Raw genomic sequence first — 17,091 nt, 5'->3', positions numbered from 1 at the left:
AAAACGTTTGTGTGGGAAAGGTTATTATAGCATAAACGATTTTCTTAATGACACCACGGACTGGGATTAAAGCGGACACCCTCAGGCTCTTTAATTATTAATGTTTATTGTACGATATTACATTGTAATCCATATTTTATATAAAAAAAAAGCCCACTGAGTTTCTTGCGCCCATTCTTCTCAGGTCTGAGGTCTAATTTGTACTTTACGATTGTTTAATGAAAAGGTGGTAGATTTTGACGTTCAATAAGTGATTATAAATCCTATTTTGAATAAAAATATTTGAATTTGAATTTCCTAAGCAAGAGCCCTAGGCTCGCGACATTAACAATTAAAACGTCCCGGGATTGTAAACAGTTTGCAAGTAAACACATTTAGAGTTCAATAATTAAGTTTATTTAAATATTCTACGACACCAAATATATACACTACATAAATAATACATCCATTTCAAAATACGTCTAATCTAAAATCCACCTCCAGCATTACATAAATATACTAAACGGTTTTAATATGGAATATACCTGTACCTAAAATATAACACCTAAACTTATTAATAAAATATTTACATTATTAATACGAGAAATTTATTTATTTAAAAATTTCTTCCATAATTTAAAACATACATAATATACTCTTGTATAGATAACATTCAAACAATATTAAATTAACATTGCCTATGCTTAAAGTATTCAACCAAAAGGAGACGACCGAGAAAGTGCCAATGTTTATGAAAAGCAATAGTTAATTATTAATTATGGTTAATTAATAAATAAAAATTATAATTAATTACGAAGGTTCTACTTAATCTAATACTAAATGTATGCGAGTGTTTAATATCAGGATTTTGGATACAGCCCGTAAATTAGTTTTTATCCACACCCATTCTTTAAATTCTCTGTTAAAGATTCTTAAACTATGCTAACTTATTGTTGCCAACATTGAAACACCCTATGCCCTAATAACCATTACTTTATCCAAACGAGTGTTGTAATGAAATTCAGTACAAACATTACATCATCTGTTTTCATAATAACACTCCTTTGGATGATATTATGGTTACTAGGACTGGCGTTTTTATTGTTAGCAGTAAGTTAACTGTTTCAGAATCTTTTACAAAGGATCCATATTATGGGTGTAGATAGTCTTGTATGCAAGTGTTGATAGACAATTAGATATTAAAACACTCATGTGATACTATTATCAATTAAACCTACATTCGTGTTTTAATACCCCTTATTACACAACAGTTGCATAAATAACTATTAAAAGCTTTTGATGTTATTTTACTAATTAGGTAATGTAGTTTCGTTATCAGTTTAAAGATTTTTGATATTTGTAATAGTTACGGAATAATAGCCTGGTCACACTTAACGATTATATTATCTTTAAGCTATTTAGGGTCTCAAAATATTGTTAAAATTAATTTAGCACGGTGCCTAGAGATCTCAAGATAACTAACGTTCGTTATATCTCGTTAAAATTGTAGGTATAATATGGGTGAAACGAGTCTCCATTTGGTCGATTACTCAAAGTTATACAATTAACAAGTAAACTAAAATTCAGTCTATAAACAATAATGATAACGTTAACCTAATATTTGTTTATAAATTTCGAGGGCAACTCAAGCATATAGCTAAAACATAGAGATATTAATGCTTTTATTAAAATTTCACATTAGGTTCAAGAATACTTGGAGATTCAAAAATTATAAAGCGCACAAAACGCACTCAAACTGACATATTATAATAACTTCATGATTATGTAAAATGTTCTTTAATGTGCGTTGAGGTAAGATCTTAAAAACTGTATATACAACTTAGATTTGATTGGTCAGCGCTGCGCCCCAACTAGATACCGCTAAAATAACGCCAGTCTCCAACAATGTGAAACGTTGCTAATAATTGAAACTAAAATGCCGGGTTGCGTAGTAAAACTTTGTAAAAATAATACTACAAGAAACAAGAAAGACACTGGGACCACATATCATCTGTATTTTATATTTTATTAATTTCAATATAAAATAACACGAAGCGTATGTTACAAAATTTGAAAGATGCCATTGAGTGTCAAGATGCCACACACACAAGCATCTAATAGTTGCCGTAATAAAGAAGCTATTGTTCTTAGGTAGTGCGGTATATAATTGGAGCGTAGCGGAGACCAATCCTTAATCTTTTAAGATTTAAAATTTGTGTTTATGCGGGACGGCCGTGCAAAACGTTCCGTGCCTACATACTTTAAATATTTACAAAATTTAAATAAGAGAAATCGTATTTCCGAGTGTTCAGTACACTTTTAGGGTTCCGTACGCGATGCGTTACGTAGCCAATGTACCCTACTAATAAGACTCCGCAGTCCGACTGTCTGTCACGAGCATAGACTTTGGTTTTATAATAATACTCGTGTATAGACGACCAGACAGGGCGATAATGCAACAACAATTTTGATTTGTCGGATGCCGGCTACATTAAAGGTACCACAACGGCGTCTATTTCCACCGTGAAGCAGTAATGTGTAAGCATTATTGTGTTTCGGTCTGAAGGGCAATGAGACTTAACATATTATGTCTCAACGTGACGAGCGCAATTGTACCATAATAAATCATATGCGTATGGGTTTTAAATAAGAATAAAAGTTATGAGCATAAAAGAGACAAAATATCATTTGTTAAAGGAATCTTGACCTTGACATATCTAAACAACTTGTTCAGTCTTTATTGTTTGTTGTCTATGACTACAAAGAGGATATCTTCGAGAACCTTTGAGAATAATACTTAGGGGTATATATAGAATCACAATTGATTATTCATTGTAGATAAAGTGAAAATTCAGTGTGATACTTATAACATTCATTACAACTAGTGTATTTTGGATGATAATGAAATATATATGATAAGAAATTATGAGCAAATAAAACAATGGAATACATTTCTGTCGCGTTCTTCAAATACTGATTAAACCTTGTTATTATTATAATATATTATTTTTTATTTCTCTTACATTTTTCGCAAACTCTCACCATCTCTTTGTTCGAATTTCTTTGCTTTCAAATGAAACATATTTTTGCTATAACTCTATGACATATTTACAATAACTATTTAGTATGTTCTTAACTCTAAAATAATACAATAATACAAGTAAAGCCTTTTAAAAATAGGTCCATTTACAGAGATTATTTTCAAGTTTCAAATGTTTAATCCATATACACAACACAACAATTAGTGGGCAAATGAGACTTAACATCCTATGTCTCAAGGTGACGAGCAAATTTTTGTGCTCAGTGTTTTTCTAGAATCCTGTGGGGCACTGCATTGTAATGGGCAGGGAGTATCAATTACCATCAGCTGAATGTCCTTATTTTCTTTAAAAAGAAAAACAAGAAGCATTGAATTCTATGAGGCAAGGTAACATCAATACAGGAATTGGACAATGAAGGACAAAATATTTTTAAAATTACTCAACCAATAACAGATCACTCAGCAGTTCCAACATTTGGCGAGTCAACAGCTCCAGAGAATTCAACTCATGTCAAAGTGATTTTGTGAAGCTTAGCGGAAATAACACTAGAGCATGATTCAGGCAGATGAAATCCAACGTCTCATCAGGGGTGACCTTGCTTGATGCCATCCATGCAGACTGCAGATGTAATCCAAATAATGATATGACATTCATCGTCCTTGGTTGGAAAGCGTGGATTACATCTACACAAGACAGTTGCGCTGTATCGTTTTAATTAGCAATGTTTAAGCAGTGGCAATATAGGAAAACAATGCATCTCAAAAATTTGCATATCAACTAGTCAACCACAATCACAAATGAAATTAAAATGACGAATATGTTCCTCTGAATCTTAATGTTCATACATATATAGATAGATAATTTAATTATGCCTATCTATCAAAAGGAGAGGCAGACATGACACACATCCATTTGCTACAGACAAACATCCCCAGCTTCTTGCATATCCGTCTAGAGTAACAACAATAAGAAACGTACATATCAAAGCCGAAGGGTATATAACACAAGTGGAACCCTGATATGTTTATCTGGACCACGGCAAATACAGGTCAATTATCTTGACTACACACGAGACAGATAATGTTTAATAATATTAATTGCCAGGTCGCTTTCGGTGAAAAACTCTGTTCAAATTTATTGAAGACTGGCAAATTTACTGCTAAGTAAATACACTTACATCTTCTTTGAAAAGTTAAATAATTCCTCTTATTTATTAAAGGTGTTTCCTTTCAATTTCGTTTTTCCAGCACACTGTGCCATTCCACACATACCATGCACCTATACAGATATTGCACAAGTTGAATACAGAATTCAGGGAATGCAATGCAAGTGTGTCGATAAATTTAAATAATGCTTTAAGTTTAAACAGTAATATAAAATAAAAACTGATAGACTGGGATTAGTTAACATTAAATTTAAAAAAAAAAACGCGGGATGGCAACTTTACTTATATGCGATAACACGTCAAGCGATGACTACCGCACAGCACTACACTACGCGAGGCGAGACGTGTGGAAAGCGGGGAGAAATGCTAGCGCTCTTTTCCTCCCCGACGGCATTCAACTCGCTCGTTAACCGGTAGTATACCAGGATTAAAACTATTACGTTCGTCTCTCACCTCTGAATATGTTTCCTATCCTTCTGCCTTTGTGATGCACTTAAACTGACACAACACTTCAAAGTCACTCAGTCCATCACTAATCAGTCATCTGACTCTCCACCCGAGGTGATCCTCTTCCGTCTGCCTTTGGGATGCACTTTGTAAATGTGTTTCCTTAGATCCTTCATGCGGAGATACTTTCCCGGACACTCGGTGCAGCGGAACTTGAAATCATCCGGGCTGCTGTGAGCTCTTTCTTCGTGGCGATCTCGGATCGCCTCTGAGATGAAACAGCGGTGACACACTGAGCATTCAAAGGGTTTTGATGTGTTGTGTGACTGAAAAAAAAATTAAGAAAAAAATCATTTTACAATAATAATTTTAGTATATTCATAAGGGATTGTACAATAAGACTTTGATGAAGCACAATATTAATTGTATGAAATTTTAACTTAAACAATACGAAACTTCATAGCCGAGAGCTGTCATAAAACTATTAATAAAATGGAATAGTGATGTTACAGGGCTTATGAGATTTAACATTTGACTCCAGTCCTTTGAGGCATAAGATATTAAATGGTTTTGTTAAACATTTATCTTACTCTAATCCTATTTTTCATGAGAATAATATTGGGGGTGACACAGGCTGAGTAACTCTCCGTAGAGTTGTGTGTATATTTTGTTGGTAGCGGCGACTGGTTGGGTCGCCGCGGTGTCCCGGTGAAATATAGCCCATAGACCTAATTAACCCTGTGTTTTCGTTTATATCGACCCTTGAAGAACCGCTTAGTATTATTTCTTCTAAGGTCTACAGCTTAAATTTTCGAATGGGTGGTAGTTTTTGATGTTTAACAGGAGGTATTAAACCTATCATATATAAAAATGAATTGCTGTTCGTTAGTCTCGCTAAAACTCGAGAACTTCTGGATCGATTTGGCTAATTTTGGTCTTGAATTATTTGTGGAAGTCCAGAGAAGGTTTAAAAGGTGAATAAATATGAAAATGCTCGGAATTAAATAAAAAGAACGATTTTGTTTTTCTTTTGATGTGTCTCATGTCGTTCAGAAATCCAATTGAAAGAATAGTTTATAATGAATAACTAATTAAAATCTTTATATCTTTCTAGCTTTCTCCGGTGGTAATAAAAAAACTTATTGTTAGCTATCTATAGTTGGTAGATTTTATGTACGACTTAATATTTGGTAGGTCTGAGAATCGGTCATCTATTTTTTATACCCCAAAAATTTTAATTATTGATTTTTTTCTTATTACTTTATATGGCAATACAACGTTTGCTGGGTCAGCTAGGTTTTAATAAAATATTTGAATATAAATAAAATGAATTTTCTGCTGTGACAGAATCCCCAATTTTTTTAATATTAAGCAATACTTACAACTTTGAGATGTCGCTTCAGACTGGAGTTGGTTCCAAATCTGGTGTTGCAAATTTCACATTCAAATGGTCTCTCGTTTCTGTGTGTCCTTTCATGAGCCTGAAATAAAATTATATATGTTAACTTACAATTATGTTACATTCTCTAACATACAAGGTGGTAACAGTTATTTTTAGTAAAGCCAAGAATATTTATTGAAGTAGGCGTTACTTTGCGGAAATCCATAATTATACAAATGATTTATGTTTTCTTTAGTGTTAATTCCGCCAATATTCGTTTTTAAAACAATTCGACACGTGTTTCGCCTCTACACGAGGCATCCTCAGGACGTGTTGTCTCGCCAAAATCTGGCACGAGACTCGTGAAAATATTGGCGGAATTAACACTAAAGAAAACTTAAATCATTTGTATAAAGACAAGAATGTTATATAAGTATTTGGCTGTATGAAAGTATGCCTCTTCCAGTAAAAACTATGTTTTAGTTTAATATCTTTTTTTTATGGAAAGAAGGACAAACAGGCGTACGGGTCACCTGGTGTTAAGTGATCACCGTCGCCCACATTCTCTTGCAACACCAGATGGATCACAGGAGCGTTTAAGTAAGGTGTACGTGCTTTTTTTTAAGGTACCCATGTCATATCGTCCCGGAAACACCGCACAGGGAAGCTCATTCCACAGCATTACCTTCCAAAGTTCCTTGAAAACCGCACTGCGGATGAACGCCACACATCGAGATGGTGGGGATGATATCATAATATGTCGCGTGTCGTGCGAAGTAGGAATTCGGTGGCAAGAATCAGGTGAAACAGCTCTTTGGAACACTACCCTTAATAAATGCGGTAGAAGACACATAATGAAGCGATGCAGCAGTTCACAGAGCACTGGGTCCCAAACAATTTGTGTAAGTATTGTCAAGTTTTTCTTTTAAAAAAATGCTAAATCACTTGGTACTTTCCGCATTTTTTTCGTTATCGAATGCGACAAGACATATTCTCAGTTTAAGGTCTCGTCGTCGTCGCATGAATGCTTGTACTCCATTTTTTTTAGCAAAACTAAGAAGTAGAGACAATAACCCTTTGTGAAAGTCTAGATGAGTGAAATGTTGAACATTTATTATTCAATTGCCTTTTAATGCCATCTTCTTTATACAATTTTATACCTTCTGAAGTTCCCGCCCAACTTCCTTTAGACTCCCTAGTTTTCACTCCTTTTGTAAAATTTTTGTCTAAATATATATTGAAAATAATAAGATTAAGTCGTAAATATCATTAAGTTATTAACTTATATTCAATAATTTAAGTTATTATATTTGTGCATGTCCTTTATAGTCTAAAAGCATGTTTATTTGTTTAAGGTATAATATAAGAAAATAAAACTTGTTTCAATCTTTTGCACCTATCACTACCATTGCAAATATAAAACAAAAAAACCTTCCACTAACTCTATAGTAGGAACAATAGAATATAATGCTTGTTTTAGTCAATTTTAGCTAGGCACTGCCACTGAGGTGCTACGTTTAAGGACTACACGAGTACTTTAAATCAAGGAACTGAAATAGAACATACCTGTAGACTGAAAGATTCAAAGAAACCCTTCCCACAGTATGTGCAATGGTGTGTGATACCACGTTGGGTTCTCTCGTGGCACTTCATATGTATGTTCATCAGCAGCTCGGAACCAAATAGCTTCGAGCATTGAGGGCAAGGATGAGTCTTCTCCTGAAAATGGTAACATTAAATTTAACTTTGTTTATCTGAAAAATACAGTTTACCAATAGATGCCGATAACACCAATGTATATGCAAATCTACGATGCGTTATCTGTGGTCTATGGTCCCATAAAAGGATTAAATTTTTTTGTGGATTGTTGCTTTTAAAATCAGTATTGTTTGGAATATGTGTATGTAAAGGAGACGTTTCGGTGATCAATAATCCCCCTATGTCATTTTGACTGTCTTGATTCGTTCAAACTGAGCTGTCGGTTAAGTATTGGTCCTTCGAGCCGGATGTTTTAACAATTACAAAATGACATAAAGTTTGAGCTAAAAGATAAAGAAAAGACAAAATGTTTCAGGTTTAAGTATTTCTTTCTTTGCACCATCCCCATTCATTAAGTCTGCTGATTCTTTGTCTTTGACTTCGCAGTGAACTGGCACCTATTAATTTCTGGACGCTATTGCAATATTATACAAGATTCAGTACTAGTAGATGCACATATTTATAATATAAGCATGAAATTAGTTGTTTCACCTGTTTAGATACAAAATTAAATTCGCAAAGACGGCCATCACTTTATACTACATATAGATGCGCTTCCCTCCTGTCTGTGTCACTTGAATCACATCGCAATATAACACTCGTATAAAAATAAAAATTTATAGCGTTTGATGCATAATTTCTTTCTTCTAGCATGGTTGGAAAAGAAATAAGTAAGACATACTATTGGTATAATATCTGCATGACTCTTTTAGAAAACACGATTATTACTCTCGATATTTTGTTGAATAGTCCTGTATTGCCAGTTGAATCATAGTATATGTTAATAGTATATTTCATTACGAGTGCGGAAAGCCTGTCAATGCAAAGAGTTCCGGCTGACAGTCGGAACAAGTTGCAATGACGCTTCCGCACGTGTACTGAACAACTATTTTTAATACAGTTGTGAAAAAATGAAGCAATTTAATAGAATAATAAAAACACAACTAACTAATCATGGAAAATGGCGCCAACCGTAAAAGAATATAAGTAGAGATTTTTTTTTGTTTTCCTTACCAATTCTGGGTAAGCAAAGGGAACTATACATACAGCCAAGTCTTCAGTAGATTTTTATTATTGATATGAAATGAAAATGAAATTTAATGAGATGAAATGAAATGAAACCTAACCATTGAATCAAATCATTAAATCTGATATTGAAACAAATTAGTAGCTTCTTTTTAGAAATATTTGCATGAATCGTAAAAACTTCTATGAATTTTTTTTTGTAAAAACTTCGTGGTTGGCTTTTTTTTTAATAGACATTATTTTGACAGTTGGGAAAGAGAACGCACGAGTTCGGAGAAGGTGAAGAATAAGCACGAGTATGTAATAGCCCACATCCCGAACGCTATACGTCCCTGCAATACGTCACTTTATAACTAACTGTATTAAAAATACATTAATGTTACGTCTACTTTTCATTTGAAAAAAAGACAACTGTGTTTGAAGCCTTGAAGTATGTGGATGGGTTTGAGGTTTTTATGTAGGCGCGCATCTCTTCAATCTTCCCTTAATTTACATCTAAGAATGAGAACTTCCATTGTCACAACGTATAGAATTTATGGTATAATATGTTCATTATAGTCGATGCATTAAGCCAGAGTTAAATGAATGAAGCATATTTTGCGGTTACAAAGACGAGATAAATAACTGCTTTAGTTATTTTCATAGTATTATGTCCTATGAAAGATTATGGAGCAGTACTGCAGATATCAATACCACCTCTGAGCTACAGAAGAGGACTATTCGCACAATTTATAACCTAGGTCGTAAAAATCATTAAAATAAAAATTTAAAGAAATAAACTTTTTAACATTATATTACATTCATTACAATATTGTATTTCGCCTTACATAAGTACGAGCATCGCACGAGAATTTTTTTTTTAGGTTTTGCGTGTACATATAAGTATATGTGTATGTATAAGTACACACTTTTTTTGTCATACATACCCTATGTGTATCTCTATGCTTTGTCAATGAATGGGGATGTTTGAACTTTTTCGGACATTCTGTGCACATGTATCTGCCATCATTGTTTGTGTGTGTTGCCAAATGGGACCTCATAGCCCTCCATCCGACAATACCTTTGCCACATATCTTACAGTCCCGCGATTGCGATGAATGCTCCCTGAAAAATGAAAATATTTTTATTCAAATATAGTTAACAAGCCGTCAAGCTAACTTGGGACCTGAGTCGAGAAGCGATGTTGTACAAAATATAATATAATCTTAATATATCCTCAAATAGGTATTTCTCATCTAAATTGAAAATATACCTTAGTAAAAACTGCTTATATTCATTAGGCTTATAATACTGCTACTAATATTTTGTTAAATTGATATTATTGTAACTAATGATTTAGAAATGTGTTTATAATATTTATGTAACATCAATCTAACATGTTTATGCAAATAAAAACTTTGACTTTAAATCCGGTGTCCTGATATTTGTTTCCAGTGAAATCGTAAATTAATTAACCAAGTTTAGTTCAACTTGAGAGATAGGATAGTTTTTATTTCGATCTGGGACTTGGATAGTTTTGTATGGACATATTTTCTATGAGAGAATTTATTGACGCACGGTTTGACAGTTCTGCTATGAAACCATTACATTATAACAACAGGAAGCATATTTTACGAAATAGTTCTTGATGTTATGAAATATTATTGACAAATTCATAATAAACAGTACCTATTTTATTTCTTATGTACAGAACAACGACCGTCGGGTCCACTAGTAAAATATTATAAAGATCGTTACTACTCGTATTTCAGGAAAGGAAATGAACTATGAATTTTTTGCGCACAATCGGCATATTTTTTAAAATTAGTTGATGAATTCGTAAAAACTTGAAATTTTGAAAATTTTCGACTTTACGTCCTGTAGTCCAAAACTAAAAAAAAAGTTTTGAAAAAAAGTTGTAGAGAATAAATTGATCTATAAAATGGATATGGAGGCGCATTTTTTTGGTTAAACCAATATTTTAAGAGTTATTGGCCGAGAAAGAAAATCCGATTCATTAAATGGGTCATAAACCGTAAACGGTAAATAAATGATGCGAAACTTTATTTTCTACGACAATGGTCCAAGAAAATTTGCCCTAAGGACCATAGTTTCCGTGATATCGGTTAAAAACGTTTTTTCAAGAGCTCCACCTGGATCTGGCAGCATTTTGTGATTTTTTTTATGGAATAGGAGGATAAACGTGCGTCACCTGGTGTTCAAAGTGATCACCGCCGCCCACATTCTCTTGCAACACCAGAGGAATCACAAGAGCGTTACTGGCCTTTAAGGAAGGTGTACGCGCTTTTTTTAAAGGTACCCATGTCGTATTGTCCCGGAAACACCGCACAAGGAAGCTCATTCAACAGCTTTGTAGTACGTGGAAGAAAGCTCCTTGAAAACCGCACTGTGGAGGTCCGCCACACATCCAGATGGTGGGGATGATATCCTAACTTGTGGCGTGTCGTGCGAAGGTGGAACTCGGGGGCAGGAATCAGGTTAAACAACTCTTCTGAACACTCCCCGTGATAAATGCGATAGAAGACACGCAATGAAGCGACATCTCTACGCAACGCCAAGTGATCCAGCCGTTCACAGAGCACCCCCGACAATTCGAGCTGCTCTGCGTTGCACGCGGTCAAATGGATCGAGCTGATACTGGGGTGCGCCAGACCAGAGATGACAGCAATATTCCATGTGAGGCCGGACCTGAGCTTTGTCGAGCGCTAGAATGTGGGCCGGCTTCTTCGAAGCCAATTTGGCTTTGCCCTCCAGATGGCTACAAATTTTATGCTCAGTAAGTGATAAGCCTTACAAGCCATAGACTAACAAAAAAAATTGGATCGAAAATTTAATGCGGGGTTAAATTCTATTTTTACTGACCTACTAGGGCTTAACCAGTTTTATTCAGTTTTTGTTGCTGACCGCACTTCCTAGATCTGTCATTCGAGCCAGGCTCCAAGTAAAGTTGACGGACTAATACAAAATTACATGTCAATTAGTCATGCCAACCAATGCTACAATAGCTTGACCGGTTTTCAGTTTAACGATCACCTAGGTAGAAATCAGCAAGATACATTTCTGTCTGGCTATTGACATAGGAAGTCATATGAATATATATCGTTACCTTTGCCTATGGTTCCTCAAACTGACTTTTGACGTGAAAATCTTCTCACAAACTGTACACCTGTGTGTCACACCATTTTTATTTTCTTCTATCTCTTTTATCCTCTCCAACTCCTTGGCTTCCCTCTTTATAATCTTCTTCATTTCCTTTTCCTTCTGCAACTCGAATCTCTTTGCATTTGTCAAGCCGAATGAATGCCACTTTATGTGTATAAGAAACCTCTTTGGATTGTTGAAGTATAAATTGCAGTATGGGCATTCAAAGTATGAATCTGTAAGTGCTCCTGAAAATTTAGGATCAGATTAATTTTTAATTAACTTTATTAATTAATTTTAGCAATAACAAACATGTTAAAGTACCGGTTCAGCAAAGAATGTGTTGTATTTTGACAATTTTTAGATGATGTCATAACACTAAATGTTAACCTTTTTTTTATGGAAAAGTAGGACCATTGAGCGTACGGGTCACCTAGTGTTAAGTGATCATCATCGCCCACATTCGCTTGCAACACCAGAGGAATCACAGGAGCGTTGCCGGCCTTTAAGGAAGGTGTACACGATTTTTTTAAAGGTACCCATGTCATATCGTCCAGTAAACACTGCACAAGGAAGCTCATTTTATAGCTTTGTAATAGGTGGAAGAAAGCTCCTTGAAAACCGCACTGTGGAGGACCACCATACATCCAGATGGTGGGGATGATATCCTAATTTGTGGCTTGTTATGGTGGAATTCGGAGTCAGGAATCAGGTGAAAGGGCTCTTCAAATTTAGTTAAATTTGACTTAAATTGTAAAAACTTTCATTGATAAAGATTTATTATGTCTAAACAATTAATTTACGACATGGGTACCTTCAAAAAAAGCGCGTACACCTTCCTTAAAGGCCGGCAACGCTCCTGTGATTCCTCTGCTGTTGCAAGAGATTGTGGGTGGCGGTGATCACTTAACATCAGGTGACCCGTACGCTCGTTTGTCCTCCTTTTCCATAAAAAAAAAAGGTCTAGCACAAATTGAGCATAAGGTTGATTGTCAGGTAGAAAGTTGTTTAAGGTAAGTTGCATTTTTATGATGATAAAAGATGAGACATGCGGGACATTCAGATGATGGTAAATGATACACCCTGCCCATTACAATACAGTGCCCCTCAGGATTCTTGAAAAACCCAAAAATTCTCTCTTGTAACACCAGAGGAACCATAAGGTGTGGTGACGAATAGGAGTACCATTGCCTCTTTTACAAAACCTCACGCTAATTAATCTAATCACAAAGCTGAAGACTTTACATGTTAGCTTATGCGGACAATCCCTCCATTCTAATTACAGACCCATTTGAGAATATGTTATGCAACCTCATGCAACTGTTTTAAGATTGTTGAATAGTGCAGGAAACATTCTAACCACATTGTCTATACCTACAGTTATCAACAAAACAGAGTGAGACATATTAAAATCTATGTGCAAGTATGTCCTGGGTATAATGTGTGTGCTCTTACTACCCCAATTCCATAATTGGTTGAGTATATATATCTATCATGGATTGAAAGATATACCGATAAAGACACTGTGAAATAATACGACTTCAGATAATTTGTCTATTAAAGAGACATTAAACTAATCCAACTTTGCATCTCCCTTTTTAATTTGTATTATTAATCCCAGAAGTTAAGAAGAAGGGATATCACATTAAAATAATGAATTATTTACTTTTGCTTCATTTTCTACATGGAATCAAATGACAATTATATGTTACTAGGTAAAAGTGATACATCTATGTTATTTAATAATAATATGAAAAGATGTTTAAATAATACAAATATTATTTGTTTTAGTACAAGAAAGAGAAATAGAAACAAAAACTTTCTTGCAATCTGTATGTTGCACAAACATCATTCGAGCCAGATATCATGTTGATTCACCCAAGTTGTTTAAAAGGCATTCATTTTCTCAAAATTGATTCCTTTAGAATTCTTTTTGATGTAATTTCTAATATACTAGATACTACCACCGCTTTGGAAACTAATGGCGCTCTGAGAGAGAAGAAGCAGCGCAAGAACCTCTCCCAGCATTCTTTTTTTTGCACTCTTTTCAATAAAAATATACAATATTGTACAGTGATTTCTATCACTATAAAATAATCATAATCTAGTCCTAGGCAGTCTGATCACTTAGATATTCAGCTGTGGAGTAATAGGATTTATGACAGAGCCATTTATTTAAATTTATTTATAGATAATGCCTGAACAGTGGCTGGGACTTAATTATAAAAGTAAAATACATTTACCTGAAAGCTATTATGTGTCTTATGGAGCCTACTAGAATTAGTTACAAGCAATCCCTTATTTCCAGTGTTATAATAATGAAAATCACTATTAAGAGCAAAAGGTGATGATTTTTGTGAACATATATTAAATTTTCATAAATGTACTGACAATGAACAGTCATAATATTTATTTCTTTAAATTTTTGTCAAGCCATCAGCTTGGTTATAGACAGTCTCTCAAACAAAGAACAGCTCTCTTTTGAAGAGCAAACACTATATGTATGTCAGCAGCCCCCACAGTAAAATACCGTATGTCATGATGCTGTGAAAATAACTGAAGTACACTAATCTATCTAATCTTTCTAATGGCATATGCCGCAGAGCTGAGTATATCTGCTAGTTAATTTCACATATTATCACTATTATTGATTTTAAAGTTCACAATAACTTACCAGTTTTAATCAACTCCTGAGCAATCCGTAGAGCATAATCTGCATCATAAATATCCTTATTAAGAACATCTTCACTCCGAACACCAAATGCATCATTCTGAAATGGATTTACAATAGGCTCCGTAGCATGAGGAGCAATATCCACCTCAATTTCCATGGGTTCTATTTTTACCTCTTGCTTAATTCTCACTTCAGATAAGTTTATGCTTTCTCCATTATTCAATTGTATTTTCTTATCGGGCTGACTCTCCACTATAGTATTGTTGGGTTGACTATCTGTTAGAGTTTCCTGCTTCACACTGTATTGTTCTATTACATTAACATCATCCTCCTCGCTACTTTCTGAGCCGCTATCCTCATTCAAGTTGTCAATCTTTTGTTTTTTACTACTTGATATACTGTCTTTGGTATCTTTGACATTTTTAGCTCGTGTGGATGAATTTAATATTATTGTTTCTATCATTTGTACTGTTTTTTCTAAGCTCCGCTTTCTAGAGTCTGGATCTTTATATGTTTTTATTCCTAAATTAAAACTACTCTCATTGGTTTTTGGTTCGTTATAATACACTGTATTTGGGTCTTGTGATTGCACACATTCAGTAACATTTGAGTGATTCGAATGTTTACTAATTTGAGATTCTATGTTGTATCCATTTAATACATTTTCTGGTTTAACTGTAATCTCATTTTTCTTAGATATTGTGGGTTCACTACTTATGCCAGGTAAATTGTAAGTATCACTAATAGCTAGATTATTTACAGAATACTTTGCAGAATCAAAACTTTTTGTTAATAAATGATCTACATAACTCTCCGCTTGTTGATCGAATCTGTTCGGATTGTTAATTTCTGCTGTTGACGAAGGTGTGTCCAGCTTACTTGTGCTATAATACTGATTATTCAACAATGATTTTTTTAACGAAACATTTGGAATATTCAACAGAGTTTTCATACCATTATCATGGCCGTATAGCCCGTCTTTTTTATTGAGATTATAAGGTTGGCTGGAGGCTCTAGTCGAACAATTCTGCAGTAATGTTGAAGACATAAAATTAGGCGAATAATCAATTTTCGGTACAATAGAACACTGATTCACTCCAGCCATATTCAAGTCATAAAAATCTCGGAAACTTGAGTGTTGGGGCTGTTGCTCTTGCCCTCCAAAATGATTATATGCATTACTTTCGCTTTGAGTTGGTGCAGAAGTGGAATTAGTTTGACCGCCGACTGACACTTCATTGGATACATATTGTCCGGTGTTATGCAACATTTTAAATGGCACTATAATTTAACTATTGTTTTGTTGATGTTATGGTTTAATGATAGATATTTACAGTGTAAACAAGAATGATAAAATTAAAATACGCATTTTGACGTTTCTCCTACGAACACTGTACGAGACGTCTGCCATTTTTTATAAATATTTTTGTTTTTTTTATAGTCCACAGCTAACAGATTATGGGATGGCTGAATTGATTTTGCGGGTACTTGAAAAAATATGACATCACTACATAGTATACAACAAAGTCGCTTTCTCTGTCCCTATATACCTATGTATGCTTAATTCTTTAAAACTACGCAACGGATTTTGATGTGTTTTTTTTAATAGATAGAGTGATTGAAGAGGAATTTTTATATGTATAATACATCCATTAAATATTGGAGAAACACTGTAATTTTTGAGGTTTCTAATGTGATGTCGTAAATATTTTTCCGCTTACATTGCAAACGCAGGCTAAGAGCAGCCCTACGAGATTTATCAAAATAATATACTTAGTATTGTCCATATGGGCGCAAATCGCCAGCTACCGTCAATTGTTTGCAACTATTGATATTTATCTTTTAGTTTATCGTTAAAATGAATATATTATTATTGATATATCTGAAATATATAAGATTTAAATACAAATAGCTATTTGTAAACATAAAACTGTTATTTATTAAGGTCTAACTAATTAAATAGACACTGTTTGACTGTTTGAATTGTTTGAAGATGTTTTATTTATTGTTAAAATACTTAATTGAATGTGAAAATGTTCAAATTAATTTGTATTAGAATTAATATCATTATTCTGTATCAAACTTTATTATTTTATGCATTAAGTCTTTCTTAATTGTATTTCGAAACTTGCTTGCAGCGCCATCTTCTTACTTCGTAATGTTTGTTCAAATTAAATGAACAAACTATTATATAAATCATTTGAAGTTATATAAATTCACTAATACATTTATTGAGCTGTATTTAGGAATTATTTTACAATACCTAATTGTATTTGTGTTTTAAAAGAAGTTGTATCTACTCTGTTTCATCTATTGTACGGAAGCTATAAAAGCGGTTGTTTTATGTAAAGACGGTTCATATCTATACTAGCAGTTGTGCTTCAATAAACTGAGAAATTATTAGTGTTGTATTTCTTCATGGTGGACCCTGGTCAAGGAAACCCTGGCGTAACGCCGACATACACATTGTAAAGGTCTA

General features: G+C 33.9%; 1 protein-coding gene across 1 annotated transcript; it reads right to left on the bottom strand.

The window, feature by feature from the left end:
- Positions 1-373: 373 nt before the first annotated feature.
- Positions 374-16,003, bottom strand: LOC126974713 (zinc finger protein 510-like). The gene is made up of 6 exons (XM_050822302.1): positions 14,613-16,003; positions 11,904-12,186; positions 9,724-9,901; positions 7,580-7,732; positions 6,015-6,113; positions 374-4,958 (listed from the first exon to the last, which is right to left on the bottom strand). The coding sequence occupies exons 1-6, from the start codon at positions 15,880-15,882 to the stop codon at positions 4,722-4,724; spliced, it is 2,220 nt and encodes a 739-aa protein (XP_050678259.1). The 5' UTR covers positions 15,883-16,003; the 3' UTR covers positions 374-4,721.
- Positions 16,004-17,091: the final 1,088 nt, after the last annotated feature.

The sequence above is a fragment of the Leptidea sinapis genome, chromosome 33 (assembly GCF_905404315.1).
Source record: "Leptidea sinapis chromosome 33, ilLepSina1.1, whole genome shotgun sequence".
In the NCBI taxonomy this organism is placed as follows: Eukaryota; Metazoa; Arthropoda; class Insecta; order Lepidoptera; family Pieridae; genus Leptidea; species Leptidea sinapis.
This window is presented reverse-complemented; position numbering and strand designations above follow the sequence as displayed.

What these genes read in the sequence shown, in the direction of transcription:
- LOC126974713 (XM_050822302.1), bottom strand. Translation starts at nt 15,882, where the DNA reads ATGTTGCATAACACCGGACAATATGTATCCAATGAAGTGTCAGTCGGC. An exon ending in TCAGGAGTTGATTAAAACTG is followed by an intron (nt 12,187 to 14,612) that starts GTAAGTTATTGT and finishes CTAAATTTTCAG; the next exon opens with GAGCACTTACAGATTCATAC. An exon ending in AGCATAGAGATACACATAGG is followed by an intron (nt 7,733 to 9,723) that starts GTATGTATGACA and finishes TACCATTTTCAG; the next exon opens with GAGAAGACTCATCCTTGCCC.